The sequence below is a fragment of the Callorhinus ursinus genome, unplaced genomic scaffold (genome assembly GCF_003265705.2).
Source record: "Callorhinus ursinus isolate GAN/ISIS: 27379988/994484 unplaced genomic scaffold, GSC_fseal_2.0 scaffold38, whole genome shotgun sequence".
Lineage (NCBI taxonomy): Eukaryota > Metazoa > Chordata > Mammalia > Carnivora > Otariidae > Callorhinus > Callorhinus ursinus.
In genome coordinates, this window is record NW_027397100.1 from 7,729,966 (window position 1) to 7,743,178 (window position 13,213).

Genomic DNA, 13,213 nt, shown 5'->3' on the forward strand with positions numbered 1-13,213 from the left:
ACTGGGTGTTATGCACAAACAATGAATCATGGAACACTACATCAAAAACTAATGATGTAATGTATGGTGATTAACATAACAATAAAAAATTTAAAGAAAAAAAAACACAGTGCTTGTAAGAAAACACAGTTCCTTAAAAGCATTTAAATTCAAATGTATAAGCCCTCTCATCCAGCAACTCCATAACTACTGTATTTATTCTGTAAGTATTACCTATATACGTGCAAAATTATATGCAAACTGATTCACTGCATCACTGTAATAATACAAAACTGGAAACAACCTAAATGCCTATCAACTGGGAACTGGTAAAATAAATTATGTGCAATCCATGCAACTGAAAAATGTACATTAAGTGGGAAAAAAGACAAGGTACATTAAAGCATGTATAGATGCCACCTATTTGTGTTTTAAAAAGAGGAGATACACACACACACACTTCTCTGTAAATGCAGTAAGAATATCTCTGAGAAACTAACGACATCAGTTGCATCCGCATAAAGGAAATGAGCATCAGAAGATGGGGCAGAAGAGAGATCTGTCTCTTTTTATGTCCTTTCGCATCTCTTGAATTTTAAACCATGTGAACCTATTAAATACTCCTCCAAAATTAAAAAAAAACTACCTTTGTTCGCTGCCACTGGATCCTCAGACCCTGCTCTTTCACCTCCAGGCCACTCTTTCCCTGGATTCGCCCCTCAGCAGGTCCCCTCTGTTCCCTGGCAGCTAAGCCTTGCTGGGGGAAATGACCAGATCGTTGTGCTGTACTGTATCGAGGATTCAAACACTTGCCACCCACCCCTGTCGGAGGATTCCGCACACCGCGACCCCACCGCTACCAGGCCGGGCAGTGAAACCTGCCTTGTGCAATGAAACGTGAGCAGAAGTGCCACTTCCAGTCATAAGTCCTAAAACTTGAGTCATCTCCTAATCCTGCCATCTACCCAAGACTTCCAAGCCCCAGATAAGTGCTGGGCCATCATCCTCGGTCCCAGGGACCACGTGGAGCAGCCATCTTGGGTCATCAACCTAAGAAGACCACATAGTAGGAGGAAGAAATAAACCTTTGTGTTCTTAAACCACTGAGATTTTCAGGTTCCTTGTTAACATAACATAGTTATGTTGAGCTGACTAAATAACCAAACAGACTTATTTCTTAACAAACTGAGACCCCCTTACCTCACGTGGCCCATCTTTCACCCCATTCTATGTTCCCTCCTCCACATCACTGCTCTCTAATGTCTTCAACTGTAAAACAAAGGTAATGATAGTACCTGCTTCACAGGATCACCGAGGATTAAACGGATTAATATGTGCAAACTGACCACTTTATGTAGCACTTACTTATTACTTGTTTGACAATGATGATGGTGGTGGTACTGATTATTACTGCCTTCTAATACTCTCTCGGTAATTCAACATGGTCCTGTTCTGTGTCTGTCTGTAAGAAGTAAATAATATGCTAGGGTCTTGATACCATCTGCACATATGTTTCCCTCCAGGCCACCATGTGCTCTGCTGTCCTTTCTCTACTGCTGTCCATTCCCTTCCGCTTACCTTTCCCTAGCTGCACATTAGATCACCTGGGGACCTTTTAAGAAATACCATGTGTGGGCCACAGCCTAAATCCATTATTGGGCTGGGCAAAAGAAGCTGTATTACCTCTTTCTATAAGTTCAAAAATAGAATTAATCTATGGTGTTAGAAGCCAGAATGAGAGATACCCCTGTGTGTTGCACAGGAAGCAGGAAGAGAGGGCAGGAGACCAGAAGGGGACACAAGAGGATTTCTGGAGTTCTGATAATGTTCTGTTCCGTTTCTTGATCTGGGCGCTGGTAAACATGTGTATTCACTTGTGAAAGTTTATCAAGCTGTATAATTATGATATAAGTACTTTGCAATATACATTTTATACTTCAATAAAAATCTACATTAAAAAGGAAAGAAAAACCTGCAATGACTCTCATCCTTGACCACTTACATATCATTCTTCACCCTCCAAGTCAAGGCTCGTAAGACACACTCTGACCTCACCCTGTCTTTCCACTCTTGCTGAGTCCCAGACACTTCTCACACCCCAGTATCTCTGACCACAATATTCCCTGGATGAGAACATCTTCCTGGCCAGCTCCCACTGGTCAAAGTCTACTTCAAATGTCATTTCTTTTACAAGGCCTTTCCTGATCCTTCTGTCCATTTCTGTCCACACAAGACAGCAGCTTGCCTTGTAACACGGGCTCCTTCCACAGCACCATGTAATTCTTTGGTAGTCCATTTTTATTTACAACTAGAGCAGTATTCATTCATTTCACCCTCCTCTTCAACTGTAACTACTTAAGGACAAAAACCAGGCATTATACCTCTTTGAAGGAGTCCCCACTGTTCCTTTCAGAGTATGGCTAGTCAATCATTATTTTGGAATTATAATAAATCAAAGACGACTGTTACTTCGATGGTAATCAATCACAAGAGCCAAAAGCTGAATAAAAAATATCTAGTCGGGTTGAATATTTTCTCTCTGACAGAAGATCTTTAAAAAGCAAATTATAGTAAAGAGAGTTCTCAAGTTACAAAACCCTTCTAGCCAAATGTAAGTGCAAAGACACATATTAAGTATATACTCACTTGTGGGATCTGCGTGCTTTTCCCACATCCCGTCTCTCCAACAATCACCACTGTCTGATAGTTTTCTACCAAGTATAATATATGATTCCTAAGCTGAAAAATAGAACCATACATTGTAAAGAGCCATACGTGTTCTCAAAAGACCTAAACAAAGATATTTAAACATTATGAAATGAGCTGCTTGCCAAAGGAAAGTAAATCTTAAAAAGAATTATCAAAATATATTTCCATCTCGCAGTGTTGGTGTCCATATAAGCTGAAACAAGTGCAATTGAGAGCAATAACTTACCAAAATATACAATGTACATACCCTTTAATTCAAGATTTTTACTTACAAGAAGTTATACTACAGACATATTAATAATATATATGAACAAAGAGGTATATATACAAGCACACTCACTTAAGTATTGTTTATAATAGCCAAAATTTCAGTCTAAATGTTCATCAACAGGGTTAAATCAGTTATGAAACACTCCAATAATGGAATATACTCAGGCGTTAAAAAGAACAAGTATCTATTGGAAACAAAATGAGGGTTGCTGGGGGGGTGGCAGGCGGATGGGGTAACCGGGTGATGGACATTAAGGAGGCCATGTGATGTAATGAGCACTGGGTATTATATAAGACTGATGAATCAGTGACCTCTACCTCTGAAACTAGTAATACACTATATGTTAATTAACTGAATTTAAAATAAACAACAAATGTCTATTTGCACTGATATGGAATGGTCAACAAGATATGTTAAGGGAGGAACTCAAGGTGCAGAACAGTGTAAATAATACACTACTATTTGTGTTTTTAAAGAAAGGATACATATATGCTGCTATGTACAAGCTATCTTTACAGAAAATAAAACAAAACAAAAAACCAGTCATTGTATTATCTCCGGGAGTGGAAGAGGGTGGCCAGGGAGCAAGGATGTGAAGGAGAGAGACCTTTACATTTTGTACAAATTATGTATTATCTAGTTATAAATTCTTTCATTTATTAACTGGGGAAAAAAAGACAAAAAGAATATGCTTTCACTTCTACCTCTAAATCCAAGTTCATAATAAAGCACCCATAGGTTACACCTGTATTTCAACTGAGCCTCTCTTTACCCAGTGTGAGCAGAAAACTGAAGAGATGATTCCAACATCCTATCTACTTAGCCTCCTAGTGTATTTTTGTACCCACATGTGCTAAAAGATGCACTTGATGGTGTGGAAAGTCATGAAGGTATTCCATAAATACCTGGTCTGGAATGAAGTAAACCCTGCCGAGTTCCCCACTCGGACTACTGCTCCACTCGTCTGATTGGGCGCCGACAACGTGGTAAGGACTGGGAGAGTGAACATGCTGCCTAACTGCCTCACTAAAGTATTGGCTGCTTTGGGTTTTTGAATCTGGCATTATTTGGGGTCTAAATATATAGTTCTCACATTTTAGTGTGAAACCCTCTTAGGATATTTGTTAAGAATGAAGATTCCTAGCCCTATTCCCAGGGTTTCTGATTGAGTAGGATTACGTCGGGGCCCAGGAATCTGCATTTCTCAAGCCCTTCCCCCCCCCCCAAGCAGATCCTGCTGCAGGTGATCTATAATGACTAGTCTAGACACTTTTTTGTCAGTTGCCTGGACTTGGTGCTTTCTTTCATTTTGGCTAAGGGAAGGTGAAAGGTTTGGGATCTTTGCAGGTATTTTATGAATGTAGATCCAACCAGTGGGTGGGGGGATGGATGGTGGATGGTCAAGGAAGACTAGAAAGACAATCTGAATACAGACAGAAACAAGACAAGGCATTCCAGAAAAGGGAAATAACATAAGCAAAAGGAAGAAGACGGAAACAAGCAAACAAAACAAACTCTATTCCAGGGGCATCATAAGAGCCCACAAAAGGCTCCAGGTGTGGTTTGGAAATGAGTTATGAGACAGGTAGTCCAGGCTTCCCTAGCAGAGCTAGGGTCTGAACCTTCCCTGGGGTGCTGGCTGGGCTGTCAGTGCTGCACCAGACGAGACCGAGCAGGAGAAAACTGAAGGCAGTAACTCACACTTCACATACTAGATAGGAGGGCTGCACACAGAGAAGGTCCAACGTGTGACATTCCAGAGAGACATGACAAGATTTCCAGTCTGGAAACTGCAAAAATGACAGTAGCGCCCACAGGCGCAAGCAGAGAAATGGACAAGGCCTGGTGCGGAGGCGGGAACTGAGCTTCAGGCAGGCGCTGTGTAAAGGAGCGAGAGGACCACCTTCCATAGCAGTGTCCAAGCCCCAGCAAGAACGCCAGCCTACGGGAGGTGGTCGAGAAGGCTGCCTCGTAATGGCAGCAGGAAAAAGAGAGGAACTTTAAATTTATTGCCCCTTTAGTTTCAATTTTTGTCTTTAAAGCTACTTTTAGTTTTAATGGGGGAGGGGTTGGTGAATGGGTCCCTTTCACCCTTTTCATCTCCTAGATTTATCTTTAACATCTCATGAGTGCCTAACTATGCTTAAATTCCGTTTTGCTTTTTACCAATAACCCATATGATTTTAATTTCCATCAATGTTAAACTTTGATTACTTTTTCATTTGTTTCATTTATGGTATCTTGTTAAGTTCAGCTGGAGGATGAAGAACAGTCAAGGAAAGGCCAAAATTAAATACTTAGTAAATAATAATTATCTGTGTACTTGAATACCTACAATATGTCAGGTACCTTGCTAAATGCTCCATGTGGATTAGCTCATCTGGGCCTCATAACAATCCAATGAGGTAGGTGCTATTAGTCCCATATTATAGATAAAAACATAGAAGCTCAGATAGTGAAGCAAGGTCACACAGCACAGAAACAATGAAGCTCGGGTTTGAGCTCTAAAGTCTAGCTCCAGAATCTTGACACTTCACCGGAGCTCAAACTACATCCCTCAACAGTGAGGCAGCAATGGTGAACCTATAATCTTATCTCCTGGGGGGCAAACTGGTTCACATTCACACATATTGGATGAGGTTAACCACCTGAGGGAGAAACCCAGAAATGTCAGTGAGTGACTAAAATGTTTGGAGCCACATAAAACTCTAATCTAGGTGACTTGGCTAAGTTAAGAAGGATTCTGTTTCGAATCCATTTGGAGAAAGCACATATTAATAGAAGAGGAATGATTAGCACAGTGTAGACAAAGAGACCCCCTTGGTGTGAGAACTTGGCAGCTCTCCCCCAGCACTGTCCAGGAGAAAGAGAGAGAGCCATGAGTGCTGGTGGCCACCTACTCCGGTCATTCCAGGGGCATCACGTGAGGCTGGGAGAGCATGACGCCCTTCATCGGGGGCTATATGAAACATTCTTCAGCTCTTTCTAAATGGCCTTTGGCCTAGAGCTCACTTCCTGATTACAATCTGGCTTCCCATGTGGTCTTTTTTTTTTTTAATAAATAATCTACTTTTATCTATTGAATTGATATAATGTAGAAGTTGTGATTACTTCATGATGAGAGGTTTTATATTTGTCATACTAAAAATATATTAAGGGCGCCTGGGTGACTCAGATGGTTAAGCGTCTGCCTTCGGCTCAGGTCATGATCCCAGGGTCCTGGGATCGAGTCCCGCGTCAGGGTCCCTGCTCCTTGGGAGCCTGCTTCTCCCTCTGCCTCTCTCTCTCTCTCTGTCTTTCATGAATAAATAAATAAAATCTTTAAAAAATAAATAAATAAATAAAAATATATTATACACTACTATATGACAGCTATTGTGCCATACCTCTTTTTTTTTTTAAAGATTTTATTTATTTGCAAGAGAGAGGGTGAGAGAGAGCACATGAGAGGGCAGAGGGGCAGAGGGAGAAGCAGACTCCCTGCTGAGCCGGGAGCCCGATGCGGGACTCAATCCCAGGACTCCGGGATCATGACCTGAGCCGAAGGCAGTCGCTTAACCAACTGAGCCACCCAGGTGCCCCCTCCCATGTGGTCTTGGCAACAGGGAGAAAAGTGAGCCCATGGACCATGTCTGTCTGCACTGGAGAACGACGATTATAAACAAATGTATTCTGAATTCTAGTTCATGCTTTGGTCTCTTCTGAGATGAACATATGTCCATTTCAGAAGACCAATAAAATCAAACGCTAGATGTGCACACAGTACATAATAAGCACCCAAATCCCGTCACTGTGTCAGTGGGAGTTAACTTCTTCCACAGAAACCTCCTCAGATGTCCAATTAGTCTTGTTTAAAGAAATTCACCTTTAAAAAGAAAGCTACCATTGGCCATACACTGGTAACTTGCTGAAGCTAGAGGCACAGCAGTTCATTGTGCTGTTTTCTCTACTCTTCTGTATGTCTGAATTTGTCCATAATTGAAAAGCAAAGAGAGGGAAAAAGAATGTCATTCCATCTCTTCCAGGTTTTCAATTTGTAACAACATCTAACTAAAAAAAACATTAAGGACTTTCAAGATTTATATGGTTAAGCAACACACACATATTTTGAGGTTCATCCCCTCAGATAAGGGAAGCTCCGAGCTCACTGTGTCCTACAGTCGTTAAGAGTAAGAGGACACGATTCACTTCAGGACCCAGTCTCAGGCCGCCGCGCACGGCTTCAGGCCGACCGACTGCGCAGGCTTGTTTAGTGTACCTTGAACACCGGCAGCTTCTGCCTCTGTTGCTCTATAGAAAGGGTGGCGTAGGGATTGTAGACAACAGGTGGTGCAGAGTCTTCAGCCAGACTCTGTCTCTCTTCAGAGATGCTGACACCTGGTCCCTCTGTACCTGTAACAGAAATGCTTTTTTCAGATTCTCTGATGCAACCAATGGACAGAAAAACGTGTGGACTTTACAAACTCAAAGGCGAAGATACAACACAAGCAATGCATTTTATCTCAAACTACTAGAAGATACTAAACTTTAACTTCAGGAAAGCATCTAGAAATACAAAAATCTTCCCTAAAAGCTTCACCACAGCATCAAGGACAGAGAGGAGAGGCCCACTGGGCTCTAAACTGGCCACTCGTAACCGTATTCCAGAGGACAATGTTTTCAGGTCTGGCCCCAACATATTACTACTAATTACTCTAATTACTCCTCCTACAAGTGACAGAAACCCAATGGGAACTGGCTGAGGCACAGGAACATGCTACTGCAGGACGGCAGCAAGGCCCAGGGACGCAAACACCGCCTTGGCTTGCTCCTTCTCTCATCTCAGCGCCTCTCCACCAGCTCCTTTCAATCCCTAAGTTTGGATTCTCAGTAGCAGCTGGAATCAAGGCTGCTCAGGCTCACAACTCCCCACCCTCCATTCGCTCCCCAACAAGGACTGAATGCAAGAGATGCCACAGGGAACACTCCAGATGCTAGGCCCTACCCTCGTGCGGCTTACTTGCTTCTTTCACTCCCCCTCCCAGAACACAGTTTCGTGCAGGAGGTGGTAATACGTGCTAAGGAGAAAGTAAAAGACTCAGCAAGAGGGGCTGGGAGTCCCCAGTGTATGCATAGTCTGTGGTCTAGAGGCGGGGGAAGGCTCCTCTTCCCCCAGCTTAGGTCCAATGCCCAGCCTGATCCAACCAACCATGGCCAGTAGAGCGGGATGCGGGAGATGGCAGCCCCCATTTTGAATCACAGAACTGGAGTGGTTGGGTGTGAAGTACCAGGCTTGGTGAGAATGACAAACTGGTGCTCAGGACGGTGAAGAATAGGGAAGCCATATCTCATCATGTAAAACTCTTCAAGGTACCATGAATTTTAGCCTTTGAAGGAAAATGCCTTAAGAGGAACATGGGTTCAATTTTTACAATCAGCTTCCAGAACTTTCCGTGCCAATTTGTGTAGGCCTCAGACAGAAGAGTAGTAAGTGACACAGGGTTTGGAATTCAACAGGACACAAGGAAGCTATTTTCAAAAGCTAGAGCTGTTGAGCACTGGGGTGTAATGCCTTTGTGAATCATAAAAACCTTCCCTGGAAGTTCAAACACGGGCCACACAGCCTTCTGCTGGGGGCACTATAGGAGTGATTACCCCAAACTATCATCTCCCAGATCTATTTTTTTTTAAGATTTGATTTATTTATTCATGAGAGACAGAGGGAGAGAGAGAGAGAAGCAGAGGGAGAAGCAGGCTCCCAAGGAGCTGGGAGCCCGATGCAGGACTCGATCCCAGGACCCTGGGATCATGACCTGAGCCGAAGGCAGACGCTTAACCTTCTGAACCACTCAGCCGCCCCTCATCTCCCAGATCTTCTGAACTCAGAGTCTGATGCCATGTGAAATTACAGGGGCTTTATGACAAGCACCTTTAGCCCAGTGATTTATTTTTACATTTTTCAAAGGTCCCAATCCCCTTGACAATCTAATAAAGGCTATGGACCCCTCTCCTGAAAAATACATCAGAATATAATGTATTGGGACAGAAAACGCTCCTGGTCCCTAGACCCCCTAGAGCTAAGTTTAGAGTCATTGTCACAGATCTCTAATCCCTTTTCCATTTATTTCTAGGAACATAGTTGTGTTCCAGAGGTCCAAGATTGCCAAAAATTATTTAAGTGGGGCACTGCTGTATTGTTTTTGCCAAAATGCTGACCTTCCTTTCAACAAGATAAAAGATAGAACAGGACCTGGAACAGAGCCTGTGCTCAAAGAGGCAGGTCTCCTTTCCTTTCTTCCCTTATTATTGCCACATCTAAGTAACTTCTTGTAACCCTTCCCCAAGAAAACTGCTACAAAGAATAGCTCATCCCCTTCGCTCTGTTTTTGTCACAAATTCCCTCCTTTTCAAAACAGGTTTTAAACCTTTCCAGCCTGTCTTAGCAATAGCATTGCTCTTGCAAGGTCTCTTGCTTCCTCCCACACCAGGGTTTAATCTACCCAGGTGTCTTCTTTACTACCCCTCCCTTCCCTGTCTCTAGCCTACAGCCAAGTCCACCTCAGTATATTCTGTCATGAGATGTTTTATAAAAGCTAATGTCAATCAATAAGGAGTATGTCTCCGCCTTACCAAAGACTTCATTCAGCCAAACCAGGACTGCCTCGCCTCTACGTACATCCCACCGCCCATTCTGACTGCCTATGGTTGCCTTTCCCTCGGGAGCATTCTCTATACTTAAGGGAGTAACAAGTTTGTAATCCTGCAAACCACAAATGCCTTCATTTCTCCATCTACAAAACAAGGCTGACAACAGCACCCCCACCCCCACCCAGCATTCCCTCTAATTTCAATTTTTTCAATTCCATTTTTCAATTTGAGTGATGCCCCATTAGTGGGTTATGAAATGAATGTAGTGGGGTCATGACCAGCATTTTATTTTATTTTTTTTTAATAATGAACTAGAGGGCGCCTGGGTGGCTCAGTTGGTGAAGCAACTGCCTTCGGCTCAGGTCATGATCCTGGAGTCCTGGGATCGAGTCCCACATCGGGCTCCCTGCTCAGCGGGGAGTCTGCTTCTCCCTCTGACCCTCCCCCCTCTCATGCTCTATCTCATTCTCTCTCTCAAATAAATAAAATCTTTAAAAAAAGATAAAAAAATAAAAATAAAATAATGAACTAGAAACAGAATAGCATTATCTCCTGCTTCACCCCAAAACGTACCCTATCACTTAACACCATCTTGCTACTCAATTACTTTGTTTTGGACATTCCTGAGGCACACATCCCACTCCCTTGGTCAGGCTGCACTCTTTGCCCAGAGCTCCATACCCCTACCTCTCCAAGGAACAAAACCTTATTTGTGCTTCACTGTTCACCTGAAAAATATCACTATCTTTATGAAGTATTGCTTATCCACACATTCAATCTTTCCCTCTTTCTATGCCTCTATGTAATTCTAATAGTTCATATGTATCTACTATTAAGAGCTTTACGTGTATTCTCATTTAATCCTCAAAACAACCCTTTGGGTAGGGACGCCTGGGTGGCTCAGTGGTGTTAAGCGTCTGCCTTCGGCTCATGTCATGATCCCAGCATCCTGGGATCAAGCCCCGTATCGGGCTCCGTGCTCAGCAGGGAGCCTGCTACTCCCTCTCCCTCTGCCTGCCTGCCTGTCTGCCTACTTGTGATCTCTGTCTCTCTGTCAAATAAATAAATAAAATCTTAAAAAAAAAATCCTTTGGGTAGGTCTTATTCTGTCCAATTCACAGATCAGGTCACTGAGACTCTGAGCATTTAAGTGACTTTGCCAAGTCACCAGGCTTAGTAAATATGGCAGTCAAGGATAGCTTTACAGTCTGACTTGCAGAACCTATCCCCTTTACCACCACTTCTTTCTGCCTCATTCATAATATCGCTTCTAAAGGATATCTAACTTTATATCATAACTGAGACAGAGAGAGAAAGAAAGAATAAATCTTGAGAGCAGAGCAGGAGCCTGGTCATCTATATTTGCCGCCTGATCACAAGGTTAGGCGCTCAATAAGTATACCCTCAACAAAGGAACTAAATAACGAAACAGAACTCTCCGAGTAACCCCATGTTCTTTAGCCAAAATAGTATCCTCTTCTGATTTGCAACAATTCATTCACGCCTTTATTATACTTAACACTTTGACCTGTTATTAAAGGCTTGAATAAGTAAAATAGAGGGTATCTCATCACCTATTGAGATCTTAGTTCTGGCTGCAAATAAAATTCAGGATGGATAACTGGCTAATGATTTGAAATACCGAATAAAACTGTCATTAAGGGACAAACTACAGATTTTTAAAAAAGAATTAACACATCCCTTGCTTGGGCTTATCTCCCACATCAGGTATATGCATGGTTAGCATCTCAGGGCAAAACTTTTAAAATACCCTTTAAAAGTTTTCCCCGTATTACCTTCTCCGTCTCATTTCATTTTTGCTGCAATATACTTTGCACACCCAGACCTGCAGAGGTGCAAGTGGTGGAAAAATGTAAGCTGGTTAACTGTTAAGAAACTTTTGTTTTTCACAAGAAACTGACGGAAGGGGAGGAAGTAAGGCATCTAGCAGGATCTGGCAAGTACACATTCAATAAAATCCCGATTAATGAAACTAAAACACATCAAGCAAAGCATTTTGTGACGAACATTCGTGTTTCTCTGACAGAGGGGAAGTGGGTGACAGCCAATACGAAGGAGGGTGGTCACTTTCTGGTAGACACTCGAGATGGGCAAGAATTACCCTAAAACAAAATAAAGCACTTTCCCTTTATGAGCACTTACTCTGGGTCAGACAAGGCGCCGTACTCGTTATTCAAGCCCACAGGATAGCTATTACTCTACCCATTTCACAGGTAAGGAGGCTAGGGCTCAGAAAAACTAAGTGACTTGCCCAAAGGAACTCTGCTACTATAGGGCACAGCCGAGAAGTCGAACCCAGGCAACCCAATTCTACAGCTTGAGCTCCTAAACCCTGAGCAGCACCGCCCGTGCGGCCCCAGCGTAGCCCCAGGGCGGTAACAGGACACGCGTGGGCGCTTCAGCGCTTCCCCAGCGTTGGGCAAGGCAGGGATCACGAGTGAGGAAAACGAGGCCCGGGGAAGCTGAGACTCGAACAAGGTCACACAGAGAGTTTCTGCCCAGGCTGGGGGCGGACGCCCGAATCTGTCGGGACCACCGTGGGCGCCCGAGCCGCAGAGCCCACCAGCTCTGAGGCGGCGGTGGCCAGCCCGCCGAGGTGAGGCCTGCGAGCAGGTCCGCAGACCCCAGGGCGCCGGCTGCCGGGCCAAGACCAAAGTCAGGCCACCGCATCTGCCCAACGTTTCTCTAAGGGCCTTACCGGGTCGCCAGAACTTCACCGGTCCCAAGGGCGCAGCCATGCTGGGGTGAAAGGTCAGGAGGGAGACTCCACCCCTCCGTTGCGCGTGAGCCCCCAGAGGGGCCGGAGGGCGTGGCCCGCGAGGAGCCTCGGCCCAGGAGGTTTCCGCGGAGTTACGGCCACGCCCCCGTGGTCGCAACCGCCCCCCCAGCCACGTGACCTACGGCGGTCTCCAAGAGCGCTCCGGCCCCGCCCGCTGACCCACGTGACCGGTCCCGCCATCTTGGGGAAAGAGGGCGGTGTTCTCCAAGGTTTTTAGTGTAGTGTGTGAGGGTTCCGGGTGGCCTTTACAGGAGCACGGCGTGGGCCGGGTGGCGGCCGTTCGTCCCCGGAAGGGCAAGCTTTGGGAGAAAATTGCTGGCACGGGAGTCCCGTGGCTGCCAGCGGCACGCGGAGAGCACGGAGATAATGCGTCCTAAATTAACTGCTAAATAAACACTGATTGTGTTACAAGCTGCCCCAGCTAGACAGTTTCCCTTTCAGTCTTCTCCATATTTTTAAATGAAGGTTAATAGCAACTACCTCGTGGGTTTGCTGGTCCAGTAAATAATTATTGGGAGCCCAGTGTACACCCAGGACCTGCAGTTTCAGCCCCTTACTGCAGCATCCGTCCAAGGTGGGGGCGAGGGTGAATAGTAAATGAATAAATGCTCGAGAAACAGTAGTGTTTATTATCATCGGTGAATAAAACAATGGGAAGTGGTATGGAAATCTGGGGCCTTAAGAGTAATGCTGAAAAATTGGGGAAAAAATGGGTTGGAATAAGAGTCTTAGAAATGGGTAAATCAGTTAGGCTAGGGCACTAACCCAGTGTTTCCTCCAATGTGACGGCTCTTAGGATTGCGGTGCTTGTTAAAAATACAGATTCT

At 44.3% G+C, this 13,213-nt stretch overlaps 1 protein-coding gene across 11 annotated transcripts in view; it reads right to left on the reverse strand.

The window, feature by feature from the left end:
* DHX35 (DEAH-box helicase 35) overlaps positions 1 to 12,438 on the reverse strand; it is a 126,287-nt gene extending 113,849 nt beyond the window's left edge. For all 11 annotated transcript variants that reach the window (XR_012374694.1, XR_012374692.1, XR_012374693.1 and 8 more), the window contains exons 1-3: positions 12,306 to 12,438; positions 7,218 to 7,351; positions 2,626 to 2,718 (exon numbers count right to left, since the gene is read on the reverse strand). Coding sequence is in view for 7 of the 11 variants with exons in the window: in XM_073880428.1 (XP_073736529.1) it covers positions 2,626 to 2,718; positions 7,218 to 7,351; positions 12,306 to 12,345 (267 nt within the window). In the remaining 4 variants the exon portion in view is untranslated. The remainder of the gene's footprint in view (positions 1 to 2,625; positions 2,719 to 7,217; positions 7,352 to 12,305) is intronic.
* Positions 12,439 to 13,213: the final 775 nt, after the last annotated feature.